This window comes from Tenebrio molitor, chromosome 1, assembly GCF_963966145.1.
Source record: "Tenebrio molitor chromosome 1, icTenMoli1.1, whole genome shotgun sequence".
Taxonomy (NCBI): domain Eukaryota; kingdom Metazoa; phylum Arthropoda; class Insecta; order Coleoptera; family Tenebrionidae; genus Tenebrio; species Tenebrio molitor.
Genome location: NC_091046.1, coordinates 35,306,348 through 35,326,781, shown reverse-complemented (window position 1 = coordinate 35,326,781; position 20,434 = coordinate 35,306,348). Strand labels below are relative to the sequence as shown.

Below are 20,434 nucleotides of genomic sequence, written 5' to 3'. Positions count from 1 at the left end.
GATAAGTAATTGTACTTAGCCCCACGTTATGTTTTGATGTTTTGTGTACATTCAGTACTATCCCAGTAATACGATTGTTATTATTGGTTAGCTTTGCTGTGGTCGATAACCAGTGAGTTTCACCATGGCAAAAACTAGCGTTGATTTACCCGATATCGAAGTAAGTTTTTAACCTATTTTTGTGCATTCAAATGACATCAACTTGTAAATAATGAAATCAATTTATTTGTTGAAAATAATTTATTTCCACAGAACATACTCGCTTTGAATCCACGCGTTCGATCCCAGTCCACTTTATTACCGTCTGTTGCAACTAAAATAAATAAGAGACACTGGAAAAGAAATGCGGACAGAAAATGTCAAGTAGGTTTACAAATAAAATAGTAGATTCAGAATATTAGCAAATTGTTACAGACATGCCCAGACCTTGAAAATGATTTCGCTGACATTAAACCGACGACATTAAGCGAAAGAGGTGCATTAAGAGAAGCTGCGAGATGTCTAAAGTGTGCCGACGCTCCTTGTCAAAAGTCTTGCCCAACACAAATTGATATCAAGTCGTTTATCACCAGTATTGCCAACAAAGCAAGTGATATAAATACTGCCAAGATTATTTGTTGCCAATGCACATTTTTTTAGAATTATTATGGAGCTGCGAAAGCGATATTTTCTGACAATCCGTTGGGAATTACCTGCGGGATGGTATGCCCTACTAGCGACCTCTGTGTCGGAGGTTGCAATTTACACGCTTCCGAAGAAGGAGCTATTAATATTGGTGGATTACAACAATTCGCCACAGAGGTTTTTAGCAAAATGGGCGTTAAACAAATTAGGAACCCAAAAACACCGACACCGAAAAACTCTTCTCAAAAAATTGTTTTGATAGGTGCAGGACCGGCATCTCTGTCTTGCGCAACATTTTTGGGAAGATTGGGTTACACCAATATCACAATCTATGAAAAACAAGATTTCCTAGGAGGGCTAAGGTAAGTCCGATATCGTTTATCTGTTTTTCTTGAAATGTTCAAGAGGTTTACTTAAATGAGTTGAACTACATGATAAAAATTTTGACATTCTCACCAAAACTTGCTGATGATAATAAATATCTGCAAGTTATATAATAGATATTTATTATTTTTTACTTACATAATGAGGATTAGAGGTAAAACATTGCTTCATACATCTAACGTAAAAAAGTAATCCACTTACGAGTACATTAACCTTGACGTATTTTTTCAATTAAATATACTCGTATGTATGTATATAGGTATTTTAAAAAGAATAACAAGAGTAGGTATCTTAATTTTCTTAGTTTAAGGAACCTTGCCTTATGTTAATTTGACTAGTTTCAACATCTAAAAAAAATAATATTTTAGCTCTTCTGAAATTCCACAGTATCGATTGCCGATATCTGTTGTCGATTTTGAAATCCAGTTGGTAAAAGACTTGGGTGTTAAAATTGAAACTGGTCGAGCTCTGTCACAAAAGGACTTGACCCTGGGAAAAATTTTACAAGATACAAAGGCGGTTTTCATTGGAATCGGTCTTCCTCAACCTAAGCTGAATCCAGTTTTCAAAGGACTAAATTCCGATATGGGATTCTACACCTCTAAAGATTTTCTGCCGAAAGTAGCAAAAGCCAGCAAGCCTGGCATGTGTGCCTGCAAATCCAGTTTACCTAGCTTGAAAGGGACAGTCATCGTTTTGGGAGCAGGTGATACCGCTTTTGACTGTGCTACGTCCGCTCTAAGATGCGGTGCTAGAAAAGTGTTTGTCGTCTTCAGGAGAGGATTTACTAACATCAGAGCTGTTCCAGAAGAGGTGAACATACTTTTACAAAATTGTTAATAGTTAGCTAGTCTAAATCTTCTAGGTTAATGCCGCTGTGGAAGAAAAATGTGAATTAGTCGGATTTTTGTCTCCTCATAAAGTAAATATCAAAGATGGAAAAATTGTTTCGGTTACGTTCACTAGAAACGAACAGATTGAAGACGGCACATGGAAAGAAGATCCTGAACAACTGACTACCATCAAAACAGATTTTCTTATTTCTGCTTTTGGTTCAGGATTAGAAGATCCGGATGGTTAGTAAAGACCATTTATGTCGCGAAACATACATATTTTATAAGGAACATTTTAGTAATTGAAGCATTAAAACCTCTTAAATTTAACAAACAGAACCTGCCATGTGTTGATCTTAATTCAATGCAAACCTCTCATCCTTCCGTTTGGATTGGAGGTGACGTAGCAGGTGTGGCAGAAACTACTGTTGAAGCCGTCAATGATGGAAAAACTGCTGCCTGGTACATGCACTGTTCTCTTGAGGTGTTTACACACAAAAATTATGGAAATGATTTAAATTGTTTAAATTTTAATTGCAGGGTTTACCGAACATAACAGAACCAAAATTGCCTTTATTCTACACGGAAATAGACAATGTTGATCTTTCAGTAGAAATGTGTGGCCTCAAGTTCGAAAATCCTTTTGGACTGGCATCTGCACCACCTGCAACAAGTACTGCTATGGTAAGAAGAGGCTTCGAACAAGGATGGTCGTTTGTAGTCACCAAAACATTTTCATTGGACAAGGTTAGTGATGCATTTATAAACTGATTTTCAATATATTACTCTCAGTTAACAGGATTTAGTTACCAACGTTTCACCCAGAATTATAAGAGGTACAACTTCTGGTCACAATTATGGTCCTCAACAAGGCGCCTTCCTAAACATTGAATTAATTTCTGAGAAGTGCGCTGCTTATTGGCTGAAGGGTATACAAGAATTGAAAGCTGACTTTCCAACTAAGGTAACAGTTTTGATTTAGTGGTCACATAAAATTGAAAAATTTGTTTAGGTTGTCATCGCTAGCATAATGTGCTCCTACAACGAAGAAGACTGGAAGCAGTTGTCAAAAATGGCTGAAGATGCAGGAGCTGATGCTCTGGAATTAAATTTGAGTTGTCCACACGGTATGGGTGAATCTGGAATGGGTTTGGCCTGTGGTCAGGTAAATAACAGTACCAGTAGTTAATATGTAGATTCTAAAGTTGAAATAATTTCAGAAACCAGAATTGGTAAAAGGCATTTCAGAATGGGTGAGGGCCACCGTGAAAATCCCATTTTTCATTAAACTAACCCCAAACATAACTGATATCGTGGACATTGCCAAAGCTGCACATGAAGGAGGAGCAGACGGAGTCGCAGCTATTAATACCGTTTCAGGATTGATGGGCCTAAGTTCTAACGGCACTCCGTGGCCAGCCGTAGGCCTAGATAAACGCACCACTTATGGGGGTGTTAGTGGAAACGCTACGAGACCCATGGGACTGAGAGCAGTTTCGTCAGTCGCTAACGCTTTACCCGGTTTTGCAATTATGGGTATCGGTGGTATTGATTCTGCGGATGTAACGTTCCAATATTTACAAGCTGGCGCATCTGTAGTCCAAGTATGTAGCGCCATACAGAATCAAGATTTTACCCTAATTGAAGATTATTGCACCGGACTGAAAGCACTCTTGTATCTAGAGGGTCGTTTGCCTAGATGGGACGGACAAAGTCCTCCCACTTTTAAACATCAAAAAGGTAAACCCATTGCGAGCTTGCACGATCAAAACAATAAGGTAAAAAGTGGTAGAATTATTTGTGCGGTTGGAATTTGTAATAATTTGTAATGACAGGCCCTGCCACACTTTGGCCCGTTCCTTAAAGAAAGAGAAAGGCAAATGCGGCTCTTGAATCATGATGAGATTATTTTACACCACAATGGACGAGAAAATGGTTATCCAACGGCGGAAAATGGAAACACTCAAAACTGTATACCTAAGATTGCGGACATAATAGGCAGAGCTTTGCCGAAAATTGGAGCTTACAAGAAGTTGGACAATACGAAACAAGTAGTTGCGTTAATTGATGATGTAAGTTCTGTTCCGTTTTCTAAGGATTATTTTATTATGCACATTTTCATTTTTAGGACATGTGCATCAATTGTGGTAAATGTTATATGACCTGCAATGACTCTGGATACCAAGCGATCAGTTTCGATCCACAGACTCACATTCCCAATGTAAATGACGATTGTACAGGTTGTACTTTGTGTCTTTCCGTTTGTCCTATTATCGATTGCATTACGTAAGTAGAACACACGAGGATATTATTCTCGTAACTTTTTCCACTTTATTTTTAGCATGGTACCAAAAACGATACCTCATGTTATCAAAAGGGGACAACCAGTGAAACTTGTTCATGCTCTTGACACTGCGGCATGTTAATGAGAAACTTTAGATGTAGATTAAGGGGACAAGTAGTGCATTCATATTTTAATATTGTGTGTAAATGTAGAACTGAGAGTTTTTAAAAACTAATAAAGCTGCTCACACAATACGTCATTGCTTTTTAGACAAATTGAATATCGTTTTATTGAATTTATTCACAGTGACAAAGGTTTATTGTACTTCGACTGGTTTTGTATCTCGATTTTGATTCAGACTTGTCGTCCACGCTTCCGCTGACGTCAGTATCGTCAGCCGTACTGACAGCGTCAATATTTGAAAATGAAACTCGGATAGTCCTTGAGGACCTATCGAGCTCAGGATTGTTGGCCAAACATGCTTCATCCCCGCAATAACTGTACGGACAATTATCATCTCCACAATTGTCATCTATGGTACTTTTGCTCCTTGACCTGATGAAATGGCAACACCAATTTAAAAGACACACAGCTAGCAGCATTTTAGCAGCAACGGCGATAGCCAAAATCTGAAATGTTTACTGACAAAGTGTCCAATTTCGGAACCCAACAAACTCACAACTAAAACTAATATGGTCATTATTAACTTCTCCCTATTGGCTCGTTCCCAAGTGTTGAGCTCTACGTTGCACATGTGGTAGAGATTTAGCGTAGGATGGTAAACTCCCTCGGAGCACGTTGAAGAAGTCCAACCTTCATCGCAGAAACATTCGCCTGTTCTATTACTAAGAGTGCCGTGATGACATTGATAATTCACCTGCGTTTGATAGGTCATAAAAATAGTTTACGTGTTAGAGGCGATTGGTACCAAATTTGACACCGCGTGGCACTTTTCGATGTAACCATCTTCTATCATTTCTAAGTCAGATTTACATACGGGTTCGTGTATTTTTCTGCAAATGTTGCTTTTAGGGATGTAGACGGTGTTTGGGGGACATTCTGGAACCATCTGACAGATCTTCCGTTCTCTGTTGAAATAACTTCTTTTAGAAGAATATTTAATAACACAGTCAACAGGAGCACAGTCTTCTGCTACATCTTGATCGCACGAAGAACACCTCACTGACGATTCATCTTGAAAAAATAATTTTATAAATGTGTCGACTGTTTCAGTAAGTTATTTGTTTTTAAAGTGCAAATAGAGGTGTTGGATTTTCTCATGGGCTATGAGCCATATCTGCGCAAACGACGACTATCGATCTCAAGTAGGCGCTACAAACGAACAGGAAAACATTGTATTCGTTACGTTAGTGTCGTCTTTATCTCGTCTCTTTGCATGTAAAGTAGTCGACGTTTTCAGTTTTCATTTACAGATTTTTCCCTAGTTAATCGCTCTGCCTTCGTGCAGATATTTCCAAGGTCACAGTCCATGAGAGAATCCCACATCTCAACAGAGATGTAAGAAGTAAGCAGTTGCTGCATACAAGAGATAGATGTTGGTTATGTACTTCAAGAAGCTTTTGCAGATCTACGTAATTTATACCTTCTGCTATAAAAACCTTGTTCGATTCAAAATATATTTCTTTCCTAATTTCTTGGGTGGACTGATCTGTTTGGAAATGCACTGAGACTAGACATTTTCCCACTCTATTTCGTAAATACTAAAAATTTTGTCGGTTATAAAAAGAAATTCGTCTTTAGATGCAGTACCAAATTTGGATAAATCAGTGTGAGATTTTTCATACATTTTCTGTTTACGAAGCCCATATCACCCCCGACTAAATACATATGATCGGCTCCTTCGGCGTAAGGATCTCCTTCAATACATTCTATATTATTTACGGCCACATGAATTTCAAAATCGAAAGTGTTCTCTACGGTTAAATCTACAAAGAACGAAAATAACGATTTAAAAAAATAAAGTAAATAGTGTAAAGTGATTCTTACAAAAGATCATTGCTATGTCGTCACTTTTGATTTCGTATAAACCGGCGTTCTACGAATGATTGGAGGTAATGGACGAAGAAAGTGGCAAAAATTAAACACCTACCTGTACGATGATTGTGCTAAATGATAATTTCATATTTAATAAAAGGTAAAATAAAAATATAAACATGTAATGTAAGAGCACATGACACTGTCATTATTTTAGTGAAATGTTTTAAAACAGACCCTGCTTTGTTTTTGTATTTTGAAATCTACGTCAGTTTGGCACATGTTATAAAAGTGACTTTTATTTAAGTACCACTAGATTCGGCAGGTTAGTTTTTTAAGGGGTCGGCATTTGGTAGAATTTTAAAAAGAAATATACTTCAATGTTGTCAGTTTATTTCTGTATAAACAATATTGCACCATAATACCTATATTACAATAAGCCCAATTGTGATACAATAAACAACATTTTTAGAAGCTTATATAAAGGCGAGATATAGAGAGAGCAAGCCAGCAAAAACAAATAAAGGATACGTACTACATGAAAACTACCGAAATGTTAAGCTACAGAATGGTCGGAACAAACAATTCTGGTCGACTGCAGAAAGAAAGATCGAAGGTATAATACCATAATTGAACCACGAAACTCCCGCCAAATGTGTTCGCTTTTCTACATTTGCTGCATTAACATCTCTCAAAACTAGTTTAAAAAATATTATTATGTGCGTAATCTACCAGTAGAAAACTGAATGCATTTGGGGGCCGTGCCACTACAAAGCGTCCACAAGAAGTGTAGTTTTATGGACGATTTGTGCCTCAAATTCATGTTTTATAAAACTCCAAGTTATCACAAGACTACATTTACTAAAACAACGTTATTATTAAAATATTCAGTTCCAAAATCAGAGTCACCAAAAATTGGACAGATGCAGTGATCTCGATATTGATAATCGTAGACGTGGCTACAACGAGGTCTGACAAACTTCTTAAATACATTTTCTTATTAACAATTATTTCCTAATCGTCTTCGTGTCAAAATCATGGATGCGCGGCAAAAAAAATCAACAGGGAGAATGAGTTGGTGATGGTTTTGACACTCAGTTTTTTGATATTAGTATAAAAAGTATAATTTTTAAGTAATACGAAACGAGTTGATATTTGTTTGGCGGACCACTAATGGAATTTAAGGGTGGTCCAGACGACGGCGCTTGGGTGGTTCACTGCACCTATTTCACAATTTACTGTTCGCGACCGACCATTTATCACGAATAACGCCTCACTAGCAGGCGTCACCATATATTGCCCAAACAAACCTGTAAATAGAGGATTAACCGAAATTTATCGAGAAAATTTTTTCCCGCCCTCACCTGAACCGCTAATAGGTCTGTTAGGGTTGTTCCATTTGGTCAATTTCATGGAAACTGCCTTCCCGACTCCCGTTATTATTTCCACTTTCCCTAAAATTTGAATAAAACTAAAATTTCACCTAACTGATGTGGCCAATTTATTCGGAGCTTTACACTGAAAAAATAGCTACTGAAAAAGAAAATGCAAATGAAATTTTCAAATTATTGATTTTAATATTTTCCTTCTAGATTAAATCAATTCTATTTTTTCATGTGCGCTTCTCGATAAATGAGCCGTCATGTCTTGTCAAGCAAACCTGTCAGCAGATTGAGGAACAATATATCTTCTTTGTCTTGGGCACTTGCGTAAATATCATAACTGTGAGTGGTTTGACTAGGATAGAACGTGACATCCGATATATTGAGGGTCGTCTTCACATCAAAAGAAAACACCAGTCCATTTTCTGAAAGTACAAAATTCAGCAATATTTTATCTAAAAATAATAGGACCCACCTGTTATCTCTTGAACGATGAGGGTGGCTCCGTTGTTTGTCCGATCCAACGTAACGAGTTTTCTGGAATCTGGAGATATGTACGGGATTCCAGGCAAATTTGGTTTGGTTCCAATAACCGTATCCGTCAGATAATCCAGAATCAATTGACCCGTGGGTCTGTTAGTGACAGGCTCGAGGCATTGCATTATTACGAGACCGTCTGCAAAAATAAATTGCTAAATCTGAAGTGAGATACACAATTCGCTTACATAGTGCTGAAAATTGTACTTGAGTGGGAACGCAGTTGTAAGGAGTCAAGTCCACCGACCTCGTGTACCTCAAATTAACGAGGTCGAGCTTGTAAAGACCTCTTTGATTGGTGTGAGTTGCGTAACCATATTTGAAACTGTAATGTGAAAGCTCCTGAAATGTGCGTAAAGGTTTATTGTGAAACTTTATTTTGGTGGAATAAAGTACTTGGTCCGGCGACGGTATGAAAAGACCTTTTACTAAATCAAAGTGTCCATCGATTGGTTCGGGATGTACTGTGTGATGTTTTCTCTTTTGGCCGGCGTCTCTGATGACCTGGAAAAAGCCGAAATGAACTTATCTCACATTGAGAATTCCGCACAAAACACTAAACCTGGATCGTTTTAATGCCCGTGTTATTAGTAGACCTCCAGTTGAGTATCCACACTTGGTCTAAATGAGGAACGTGGAAAAGCTCAACGGGATATTTATCAGTACTAACAACCTAAATCGAGAGAAATAAATATCAATAAAATATTAGGAGCTGTAAAAAGAGAAAAATTACTTACGTCTACTACCACCATCTGGACTTTGGAAATGATTATTATTCTATCGCGTTCGGGCTGAGTGGCGTACACGTATCTGTTGGCAACATTTATGGCACGTCCCCAAGAACATTTTACACCCTTATCACCACACACGTATTCCTACAATGCAAATTATTTTTGTGATAGAAAATATTATTGACTCTTTCCTTCGAAACATTTAATCCAATCAGATTGCTGCCAGATGTGAATTTTCGGCCAACGACAAGCAATAAGTGACAGCGGCACAGCGGTTATTAGTGCACTAGTGCATTAATATTCATTTTAATGGGCTTAAAATGCAAATTTGACAGCGATCTGATCGGACATTTTTTTTTTAAAGAAACAGATGAAAAATATTACAGATATTTGCATAAATAGCCTGTAATAACATCATAAGAGTTTTGAGTTTATTGACTCATTTACGATAACTTGGATAACAACGAAAAGAGTGTCCATTGTTGTCAAATTTGTAAGACTTGAGTTGCTGTGCAACAAGTTTAAGTAAATTAATCGTTAATAATTTAAAGCACGACTGGCATTTGACTAGATTATTTTATATGTATAAACATACGATGGTAGGAAGGAAACTAAATGAATGTAGGTATTTAATTAAATATATTATATTATACGAGTACGTGTTGCTACAGTTGTTAGAACGCAATTGTCACGTTATTAAAAATGCGTTTGCTTGATAATGAGCCCGGAGCAATTGAAAATGCAACCCACAATACATTTCCAAAGTTAACGTGACTATTTTAAATATCGTATTGTTTTAAACTGAAATTATGAATCCATGATGGCTTTGCTTCCATTAATTTAATTTGTCATAACTCATAAGTCATAACTGACATTTACGAAAAAGTTAAAATGCGACGATTAAAATGTATTTGATGAGAAAACAGACATGATTCTGATTTATGGCGAATGTAATAAAAATGCCCCTGCCGTTCCGCGTTTATGCAGACAATAAACATTTTCCAAAAAACTTTTCGTTTTTTCACAATTTCATTTAACCAAGCGAATGACGTTTGTGTCAAAATTTATGAAACTGCACAGCTAACAATGTTTTATGTTTTTTAAATCAAAAAACAAATATCCACGTTAACTTTGGAAATGTATTGTGAGTTGCATTTTTAATTTCGTCGGACTCATTATCACTCGTGAAATACCTTGTATATCAAGTGGAATAATTCTCGTCGATGATATCAACGAGTGAGATTGAGCTGCAGATTTAGCGAGCCTGCAGAACGAGTTGAATTTGTTGCTCCGGTTTCACGAGTTATATCATCGATTTATTAGTCATATAAACAGCGATTAAATTAATTTATAATCGCGTTATCCGAATCCGAAATCGTATGTCGTTACTTGAACTCCACGTTCCAATCAACACAGCTGGAAACACAGGTTAGATCTCGCCATATCAATCGCAAAAGACATACGGATTCAAATCCATGGATGACTCGATTACAAATTAATTTGATCGCTCGATATTTAATGAAAGAATATAACGAATGTATAAATGAAAAACATTTAAATCCGTAAACAGACCCGCTGGGTTTGCTTTTTAATAAGAGTATTTTTTGGTAGCGACTAACTGATTGCTTCTTTTTAACAGCAACATCGTCCCAACGATTAGTGCACCTTTTCAGCTTATCATCGCGCAATTTGAAGAAACATTTATAGCTGTCAAATTTGATAAATAATACCGTTACGTTGCAAATGGACCAAAATAAGGTGTAAGGTAAGATTCTTCTTTTTCAATTTATCGTTGCGATATGCTCTTGCTCTACTACCCTATTTCAGCCAATTAAAATCGTAAAAATTGGATCACGTGACACATGAATTATATTCTCGCTGTAAATTTAGAGGTTACTCAAATGACCAATATTTATTGGCTATTTATGTTATAAGTACTATGGCGGACAAAAATTTTTGAACGACTTGTTATTCCTTTGACATATAAATGTAAAACTGGCTTTATGGTCAACTAACCTCATTTTTTATTTTTGCCTTTCTTGTCATGTCACCAGTGACAGATTAGTCAATTATAGATTAACACAAAAAATTTGGTGTGCCTATGTTGGCTCACGAATGGTGAACGTGGATGAATCTTAATCGTTTCGTCTTTGCCGTCGAAATTGCGAAAGTCGCCGCAGCCCCTAGGCTATCGAGTGGTGTAGAATGTAGATACGTACCTATCTAGTTCTTAGAGGTTTAGCATCAACACAAAATCAGGAATGTCTTCATCATAGATGAAATTCAAAGTAGAGATCAATTCACAATACTAACAAATTATAACATTTATTTATTAAACTTAAAATTAAAAGTTTAAAATAAAAAAAACTTTTTCTACTAGAGTTTGGAAAACTTCAACATTGTAATACTAATTTGAGTTAGGAAAAGTGAAAAATTTCCTACTATGGGCGGAAATAATATTTCAACACTAAAAGTTCAATATTGGTCGTCTCCTGGGATACGTAACGTAAAAACTGGTATTTAATTGAGACAAAAGCTTAAACGCCTTCACAATTTTTCATTAATAAATTGTTTCTCTATGGTAACGAAAGCAGAACAATTTTGATTTCGCTTTTTAATTTAGAAATAATTAATAGTATATTAAAAATATCCAAATTTTATGTATTTTCCAAACTCCAGTAGAAAAAATCATGTGTGCAATTCGTAGGAAAAGTGTTTTTTCCGTACTCGACGCGTTTTTAATCTCGACTTCGTCTCGATTAAAAATCCCGCATCTCGTAAGGAAAAAAATCACTTTTCCTAACTTATTGCACAGGCACAGATTTCGGTGATAGTTCGGGGGTGCCTCGTTCTGTTCCACGGAAGACACCCGCCTTCTTCCAGAACCTGGACGCCGAACAACCGTCCCAGTGTGTTGCCACTTCCGCATAATGGCATGGATAGTGCTCTTCGATAACCCTAAATTCGTCGAAATTTGCCCATACGACATACCCCGGTTACTATTTTGGTTTTAGTAAATTCAGATACGGCTGGCATTGTAGGTATCACTAAATTATTATTATAAACTTGATAGACGTTTACTTCAAAGCGTCAATTTTTCGATTTAATTTATAAACGTCATAATAACAGTAAAGGGCAGCTTACAATGACATTTTTTGATATGCCAAAATTTGTTCGTTCAAAATTTTTTGTCCGCCACAGTACCTACATAATATACAGGGTGTTTTCGAAGTTGAGGTGTTCCTTTTAACCTGTGATAGTATGCGTTGTTCTAAAGAGTTTTAGCCAAAGTCACCTTAGTAAAATGTGTACGGCAATGAAGATACAATAAATTAATTTTTTTGAAATTTCTGAAACCGGTTTATTTTTATTGACAGTGAAGGAAATTTTACTTGTTCATTTTCGGGTTGCACACAAAATGTTGTGTACACCTTGGCTACGAAATTCTTTGACGACCTCGAGATTGTCTTGTCTCGGTTCGTCAAAGTAGGATTTCGCAGCCTTGCTATACAAATAACTATTTTAGGCACCCTTAATAAAAACGGTAAATTTACGTACTCACAAGCGGACGAAAAGTAACTCTTTTTCGGACGATGACCGTGGCGCCATCTGGTGGTCTGTTTAGTAAGTTAGCAACGAACCCGACAAAACCGATAATTGTTCTGTCACCATAAATTATGTAAATAAGTAATTGTATTGCAAATGGTAAATGTCTAGTTTTAATGGCAAGCTGATAACAAATATGTACAAAAAAAATATATACAGGGTGTTTTCGAAGTTGAGGTGTTCCTTTTAACATGTGCTAGTATGCGTTGTTCTAAAGAGTTTTAGCCAAAATCACCTTAGTAAAATGTGTACGACAATGAAGATACAATAAGTTAATTTTTTTGAAAGTTTTGAAACCGGTCCTGCTCAAATTTGCGCTGATTTCTTAGAAATTAGAATTGACAAAAAAAAATCAAATGAGCATGGACGTTAATCAAAAATACTGTCAGAGTTGTCATCTAATTAGTCGGAATGGCTTTATCATTACGAAAATAATGACCTCACAGATATGTTGCTAATGCATGGGCAATGTTATCACGTTATCAGAATGCAGCTGCGGCGTCCAGAGAGTACGCAGAGCGATTTCCAGAAAGACACCATCCTGGGCCACGTAAGTTATTATTAATCTAGGACAGCGGAGAAATAGACATGGCCGGACTCAAAATTTTAGAAAACAATAAAAATATACAATCAATTATCTCCCTTAATACAAACATTTTACTAAGAAGATTTAGGCTAAAATTCTTAAGAATAATGTATAGTATCTCGTGTTACAAGGAACCCCTCAACTTCGAAAACACCCTGTATGTAGGTCTTTATGGACGAGCCCTATAGTTTATGACCGAGCGAACTTGCGAGCGATGCTATTAAATAAGACAAGTCCATAAACCATAATTACGTAAGAATTACATACAAAGCTTTATGTACGACTTCTGTTTATAAAAATATCGTCACGAACAATTACAATTAACAATTACTGTGGTAACTACTGGAGATTGGTCATCGGCCGATTTTCTACTTTCTTGTACTAGTGCATAATATGCCGTTTTATGTCCGCAAAGTGATCTGATGACATAAACTTGTCATGTGATGAGACAAAAAATTTTGGCCGTCACTTTCTTGACATCCAAGTAAGGTGTAAATAAACCTTTAGGAATCGTAACCCCACTTTCGATTCCTATCATTTTGACAATCAATTTAAAGTTTGAAGCTCAGATATTCCAAAAATCCGACATGAATAAACAAAATTAGAGCAATGGTACATAGATAACTTGAGGTAAACGTTCTGTGTAGTAGAAATGACAAAATAATTTTGAGTTTTGAAATTTACCACCCAAAAAATAATGTTCATAATCAAAACGGTAATCATGATGACAATAAAGTACGGATTACAAATTTTTTTTTTTTTAATTGACAGACAATGATGGCCAATGACGGCATAGTACTATGGCGGACAATAAATTTAGGCCGGCCTGTCATTGGCTTGACAATCTTGACATTAAAATGTGAAGCTGGCATTATGTTCAACTAACCTCATTTTCGATTTTTGTCATTCTTGTCATCGTGACAGCGATAATCAAAATTAAAATTGGGAAAAGAAGCGTGCACCAGAGAGAAGTGCTACTACAAATCAGTTATGCTAGTGCGTCGTGATCTGTAAGTTACGAAAACGGCGAAGGAAACGCTAAACAGCTGGAAAACCTTCAGTTTGACAAACTGACGCATCAGTCATAATGACAATAAATGGTCGCTTGCATTGACTTTTTTGAAATGTCAGAAATTTGCCGGCCTAAATTTATTGTCCGCCATAGTACATAAAATACCTAATTTACGGAAATATTATTACTGATTAAATGTATTAATTTATTTCGATTAATATTCAGAATTATTTCTAGGATAAAGGTTTTGTGTTAATCCTTAAAGTGTGCGGAATCGATTGTTCGAACGTACACAGTAAACAATTGTAGTTTATAGTTTGATAGTTTCTTTGTAGCTGTATTGATAAAAATCAAAATTGATGAGACTTCTGTTGAACAATTTATATGAGGACGTTCACGGAATCACTTGAGGTTAGAAGAAGTTATCATAAGTTCAAGTTAACCTAAAGGGGAACGATCACAGCAAAATAGGGCGAGATAGCAGATGCTTAGATCCAGGCCGCGGAAGAAAAACAATGGCTATTGTAGACCCGGATCGTTTCATTAATACTTACAGTGTTCTAATTTTCTCGTGAAGTTTTTGGAAGCAAAAACCCGTTATTAAGATAGAACCTTAACATGATGATATGAAACCCAATTTTCTAATCTTTCTCATATGGAACATGCGGAACTGACCGCTACCAAAGAGAAATCTTGTAATTTCCAACTTGTTTAATGTAACAAAATTTCACGAACGTTAATTTATTTTCCCTCTTCCGAACTTTATACGTGTTATTGATTTTAGACGTTTTAGGTAGATTTAAATTTTCTCCGAGTATTTGAAGTTTGTTGAAAGGTAGGTGTTAAAAACTTTCAAATTTGAATTGTTCATCATAACTAACTTTACTAAAATTTCACGTTTATAAAATTTAGATTTAATTCCTTTTTGTAACCACATGTAATATTATAAATATTACAAGTAAATGTAAACAAGTCCTAACTTAATGAAAGTTACAACATAAGATATTATTTTTTACAAAATTTAAAATTAACTTAAGTAAGTCATTTGAAATGTAAAAGTTGTTTTAAAACCAGAAACAATTCGCTAAAGAGATTTTTGCATCATGGCGTGGCTTCGGAATCTACATTTCGAAGCGTTTGACTGAATCTTCAGCAAACTTCGTCGACAATCAGATTTGAAATTTTCAGGCACGTTGTAACGTTCGAGTAATAATTCTGATAAAAACCTTATTTATGTATTTTTATTCTGACTTAAATTACGTCCACTACGTAAATTTTCAGAGATCACAGGTTTCGCCGAAACCCCCTTACTGAATAAATTAGGAGTATTTGAAATTTCACGGGCAAAATTCGATATTCCGTATTCGAACGCAGCGTTGCAAATGCTGTTTCGGGATTTTTATCTCTCCGCTGGTTCGTCGCGATTGTTATTCATTGTTCCACTAAATCTGTTTCTTTAATTTAAGCAGTCGTAAAGATCCGCTTGTTGAATTCGCTTTTACTTAGAAAATCAGTCGGAATAGGACTGAAAGGAGGTGGCGGGATGTTAAATAAAGTTCTACACTGAAAAATTACCTGAGTACCGGGAATGATGTCGGTAGATTGAATCCTGTGGTAAAGTCGGCAAGTCGATGGCTCATACACTGACACCCCCCAATCGTGAAATGCGAAAAAGCGACGCTCTTCGTTAGGCGAAGCTGAAATCAAATTTTCATCATTTACATACTTATTTATTACATTTGCTGAATCATTTTCGCTCTACTTACTGGGAGTCGGCTGTTCTTGCACGACTAAAGAACTTATGTCTCTGGTTAATCCACCTTCGAAAAAAAATTATCCTCAGGACGTGGAATATAAATGAGGCTGGCTTTATTACCTATACTAGTTGCTTGGCACATGTAAGCTCCCGTATCAGCGAAGGCGATGTTCCTTATTTTCAAGGCAGTCCCATTACCAACTACTTGGTATTTTCTTGGATTTTCCAGCCTCAGGGTCTCATCGTTTTTCAGCCACTCTACCTGAAATTAATTTCCGTAAACTATAAAACTTTACGCGAACATCTAACCGAGGGGATCACTTAGGGCGGGATACCAAGTTCTATTTTTATTAAATCAGAAGCTCGCTAAATCCCGTAACTTCACATAAAAGAATATTATAATTTCAGATTACCGAAAACTAAAAGGCCACATTATTTTGGCATTAATTAAATTTTTAGATACCTACTTTGGCACATATTTGGTTATTTTCTAAAAACAAAATAAAAATAAACAAGTGAGAACCGGTGAGAACTTATTTTCTTTGATTTTTTACCGTTATTTTTTTAAATTTGAATTATTAGACAAAAAGTTATGATTTCCCTGAAGAATTTGTAATTTTAATTAGAAAAGTATTTACCAAAAAATAAATGTTTGTTAAAGAAAGGTTAATTATGTTATGCGTGAAACCTAGTTGTAAGATGTTTTTTGATTTAAAGGGAATTTTTAATATTAGGGAACGAGGTCAAAAACTGATTGAATTTTTGCTTAAACGATGAGTTCTGGGACAGAGAGAATATACTCGTAGTTCGGTTATTGATAAGTTTTGATTCAGCATATTCATGTTCCATACATCAAACGAGAAATAAATTGATGGTTCACTCCGGCGGGACCACGTCTGTTTGAAATAACTACCAAATGAAAAGATATTTTCGTTTTTGTTTATGGTTTTGCGGTTTGCCATACATTAATAATTTTTAATAGTTATTTACGATAATTATTCGAGTATTGTAACGTGTTATAAATTATTACGATACCAGATGACCTACAATTTCGTTAGACAGTTCATCAAGTGTCATAATATGAAGTGACGGTGCGATTATCGTCCAAAGTTTTCTCTATTATCAATTATTATCATAAATATATAATTAGTAAATGAGAAAAAATAATAAAGTAGTAGACTGGAGATATTTTTTATTTCTCCTATGCTTTTGTCACCACTGCGAAAATATAGATGTTACAGACGACACAGACTAAGAAAGTATTTCCTCGGACATCGAGATTACGTCATAATGTCATAAAGTTTGAAATTATGTATTGAGATAGTAGATAAAAAGTGATACATTGTTTTTAACCTAATTTATTCTCGTTTGTTTTCAATCGATGATTAACATTTTGATTAGCTAATCATTACTTCTTGATTAATTTCAAATTAATCATGGATAGCGTTTTTCAAACCAAAATTCAATTATGATTAGCTAATTAAAAATTAACTGATAGTTTGTTACGTTGGTATTAACTTTTCTGTCAAATTTGACAACTTGGTGGTTTGTGATTTGTAACAATTTCAAATTTAGGTAATTGTTTACTTTAGCTACTCGTGGACACCCTTAGGGAGTCCTCCTACATCGTTTCCCACCACTCAAACCTTGTGCAAATGCCCTTGTTTTTCTTTCTTGTTGTGTTTCAAGGTCGCATCAATGATCATTGATCAATGTCTAAAGGGCAAGGAAAATTCATTTGCACAAGGTTTGAGTCTGGGAAACGATGTAGGAGAACGCCCTGCGGCTGTCTAGCCAGAAAAAACGCGAAAATTCCACAAATACCTAGGTAAAGTAAACAATGACCCAAATTTGTAATTTTGATTCATCCTAATTTCCGCATTTTCTCCACCTACTGATTGTATTTCTACAGTCTATGCCCCTATAATACAATTAGGAAATCTTGCTATGTTAAAGAGAAATAAGTGAGAACAGAGTCAATTGCTTTTATTGTGCCCTAACAGTTGGGTATCAATCTCTGACCATTTTACCAAGGATAATTACATCCATAAAGCAATTGACTCTGTTCTCGCTTATTTCTAGAAGTACTATAAAAAACTTTTGTTTACATTCGTTAATTTCATTTCGGTTTGGGGGGATTTTAATATAATTTGGACGCAACGCCGCTAGAGCTCTACGTGTGTACACCACAAGTCTCCAACCACGCTCCTATTGCATAAAATCGCAGACTAAAAAGCAACTGATTTTGAGGCGATAGACAGTCATTTCTGAAATTAAAAATTTGCTGGTATTTTAACCCCTGAATTTGATGCAGACTACTCCACAACACTCATCGGTTAGTTTGATAGGAAATAGCTTCTTTTATTTCTTCTAACAATCTTTCTACTGTTCGCGGAGACAAACGAAAGCGACTAAAAAAATCTTTTTGGTCCCATTCTTCGAAGTGATTGGGCCTAAAGCGTATAGTTTTTGGCCTTCGTGGCTCTTCATCACTACTATAAGCATTAACGTCATAAATATCATCATTATTCTTTGCTCATGGTTTTACTATTTTAATAATAAGTTAATCAAGAATTAACATGAACTTTTTTGTTAATCATAGGTTGAAAAACGGTAACATTGTGTTAATTACAAATTAAACCTTAATCAAAAATTAATCATCGATTGAAAAACCGGCCCTTAGGGCCAATTTATAGAAAGAGAATTAAATATTTAATTCGAATTAAATTTTAATGCGCGATTAACCCATGAATCCGAAACTTCGATTGGTTCAATCTGATCACGTGTTCAGTTAATCTCGCATTTTATTACGATTAACTTAATTCCGCTTCTATAAACTGGCCCTTAATTTAATGTCCAAAATTATTTTAATCACGGTCTTGCTAATAATATTAAATTTTAGTTAATTACAATTATTTTTAGAAATTACAGCCTATTAGATTAGTACACAAAAAATTAACAAGTTCTATTCTACAAGACCTGATTGTTTTTAAGAAAGTAAAATTAGGAAAGGGGTAATCAGCAAAAGAGCGGGTAATTGTTTACTTTACCTACTTGTGTAATTTTCGCGTTTTTTCTGACTAGACAGCCTTAGGGCGTCCTCCTACATCGTTTCCCACCACTTAAACCTTGTGCAAATGAATTTTCCTTGCCCTTTAGTTATGCTTACTAGACATTGATGCGACCTTGAAACACAACAGGAGAGAAAAACAAGGGCATTTGCACAAGGTTTTAGTGGTAGGAAACGATGTAGGAGGACGCCCTAAGGGTGTCTGGCCAGAAAAAACGGGAAAATTCCACAAGTAGCTAAAGTAAACAATTACCAAAGAGCGTGAGAAGAGAAGAAATGGAAGTGTGGATGTCCTCAGACGACATTTTAAATTCCAATATCGTCCGTTCATTTAAATGTATCCTCAAAGTTGGCGATGAAGACTCGATTGTGAACGCACTATATGGATAATGGATTACGAATCAGCTGTTTAAATCTTATGCTTTTACACGAGTGGTGCGTTCTCAATCGACTCTCCAGTGCCAATTTTGTGGATAAATTTAAATGGACGCACGATATTAGTAGAAATGAAAAAATATACAGGATTATTCATGTAAGATGACGAGCCTGAACAGGTAAAAATGCAACCCAAAATACGATTTATAAAGCTATCCCGATCCCCATTACCCCATCATAATGCACATAAAACATAGATAGCTTTAAACGTCAGCCTAATGAATGTCAAGTTCTGACAGAAAAATTCCTCTCTATTAAATACCTACCTATTAAAATCACAAAAGTAATGGGTAAGTAGGATAATGTCGGTTCTGTCATCGTTCGAAAACATTTTCAAATACTAAATATGAACGAAAAATGCCATTGCCATTGACAGATATACTTTTTAAACTAATAGAATACCTTCTTGGATTCTTGAGTTAATTTTTAAATACCAAAATACAATGTATGATCTGTAAAAATAAATGTAGTTTGGGTTGCATTTTTACCTGGTCAGTCTCGTCATCTGACGTGAATAACTCTGTATATTAAAAGAGATATAACTGAATCTCAACTTTAGATCACATTCCACGGAATGGAAGTCCACAAATAGCATTAATTACAGAAATGGTTAACGCTGTTTGAGAAGCGGAAATGACGAAAACAGAATATTATGCAAAGTGAAATGTAGGTTGCGAAAATATCTGTGGCGGTCGTGAAAAAGTAGGTAAGTCGAAAATGTTAATTTTTCAGGGCAACGATTCAAAATTCCACATCATTCCTAAAATCCTGTAATTAAATAGAAACTTCTTTCTACCTGTACTTGCTTTCAATATAAGTAAATTTTAAACTGTGAAAATCTGAATTATTTAACTCCATGATTTATTATTAAGGTGTAAACATCGTTAACTCATTTTTGAAATTATTTGACTTACCAACTTTTTCAGGACCGCCACAGATATATAGGTTACGCTTGCTCAACGATAATTTGAAACTTGGAGTTAATTTAGTGGTCAACTCCTCACGTCTTAAGAGAAAATGGAAGCTCAAATGTCCCCAACGGTGGACCATGGACATCAAGTAAAATTACGAGTATTTACAGATGAAAAATTTTCCTGTAAAAGCGAAAATACGTATCAAAGGTCGAGTGTGCTCTTCATCCTGCACCAATCGAGATTGTTGGAGTGTATTTTGAAGATGACATGACAGAACTTTATTGT

The 20,434-nt window shown here is 35.5% G+C and overlaps 3 protein-coding genes across 6 annotated transcripts in view; 1 reads left to right on the top strand and 2 right to left on the bottom strand.

The window, feature by feature from the left end:
* Window positions 1–4,379, top strand: su(r) (dihydropyrimidine dehydrogenase su(r)). Its single transcript, XM_069042322.1, has 14 exons — window positions 1–160; window positions 253–363; window positions 415–585; window positions 640–986; window positions 1,377–1,821; window positions 1,874–2,084; window positions 2,141–2,325; window positions 2,382–2,588; window positions 2,641–2,805; window positions 2,854–3,006; window positions 3,062–3,619; window positions 3,677–3,913; window positions 3,970–4,127; window positions 4,183–4,379. Exons 1-14 carry the CDS (start codon window positions 125–127, stop codon window positions 4,265–4,267), a joined length of 3,069 nt encoding a protein of 1,022 aa, XP_068898423.1. The 5' UTR covers window positions 1–124; the 3' UTR covers window positions 4,268–4,379.
* A 5-nt stretch (window positions 4,380–4,384) lies between these two features.
* Window positions 4,385–6,407, bottom strand: LOC138126550 (uncharacterized). The gene is made up of 7 exons (XM_069042334.1): window positions 6,236–6,407; window positions 6,133–6,181; window positions 5,896–6,071; window positions 5,729–5,846; window positions 5,054–5,319; window positions 4,805–5,002; window positions 4,385–4,754 (listed from the first exon to the last, which is right to left on the bottom strand). Exons 1-7 carry the CDS (start codon window positions 6,299–6,301, stop codon window positions 4,422–4,424), a joined length of 1,206 nt encoding a protein of 401 aa, XP_068898435.1. The 5' UTR covers window positions 6,302–6,407; the 3' UTR covers window positions 4,385–4,421.
* An 86-nt stretch (window positions 6,408–6,493) lies between these two features.
* Window positions 6,494–20,434, bottom strand: part of LOC138138891 (follistatin-related protein 5-like) — a 178,482-nt gene continuing 164,541 nt past the window's right edge. For all 4 annotated transcript variants that reach the window (XM_069059371.1, XM_069060951.1, XM_069060125.1 and 1 more), the window contains 11 exons: window positions 15,851–15,992; window positions 15,741–15,794; window positions 15,550–15,671; window positions 8,777–8,914; window positions 8,602–8,712; window positions 8,436–8,543; window positions 8,228–8,381; window positions 7,978–8,178; window positions 7,781–7,927; window positions 7,485–7,574; window positions 6,494–7,430 (listed from right to left, as the gene is read on the bottom strand). In XM_069059371.1, coding sequence (XP_068915472.1) covers window positions 7,291–7,430; window positions 7,485–7,574; window positions 7,781–7,927; window positions 7,978–8,178; window positions 8,228–8,381; window positions 8,436–8,543; window positions 8,602–8,712; window positions 8,777–8,914; window positions 15,550–15,671; window positions 15,741–15,794; window positions 15,851–15,992 — 1,407 coding nt within the window. In that variant the 3' untranslated portion in view covers window positions 6,494–7,290. The remainder of the gene's footprint in view (window positions 7,431–7,484; window positions 7,575–7,780; window positions 7,928–7,977; window positions 8,179–8,227; window positions 8,382–8,435; window positions 8,544–8,601; window positions 8,713–8,776; window positions 8,915–15,549; window positions 15,672–15,740; window positions 15,795–15,850; window positions 15,993–20,434) is intronic.

Bases quoted from the DNA above. Each gene is read 5' to 3' on its own strand.
- LOC138126550 (XM_069042334.1), bottom strand. From the start codon at position 6,301: ATGTTTATATTTTTATTTTACCTTTTATTAAATATGAAATTATCATTT. The intron at 5,320-5,728 runs GTATAAATTACG...TATTTTTTCAAG, and splicing joins CAAGGTTTTTATAGCAGAAG to ATGAATCGTCAGTGAGGTGT. The intron at 5,003-5,053 runs GTACCAATCGCC...TATCAAACGCAG, and splicing joins GCCACGCGGTGTCAAATTTG to GTGAATTATCAATGTCATCA.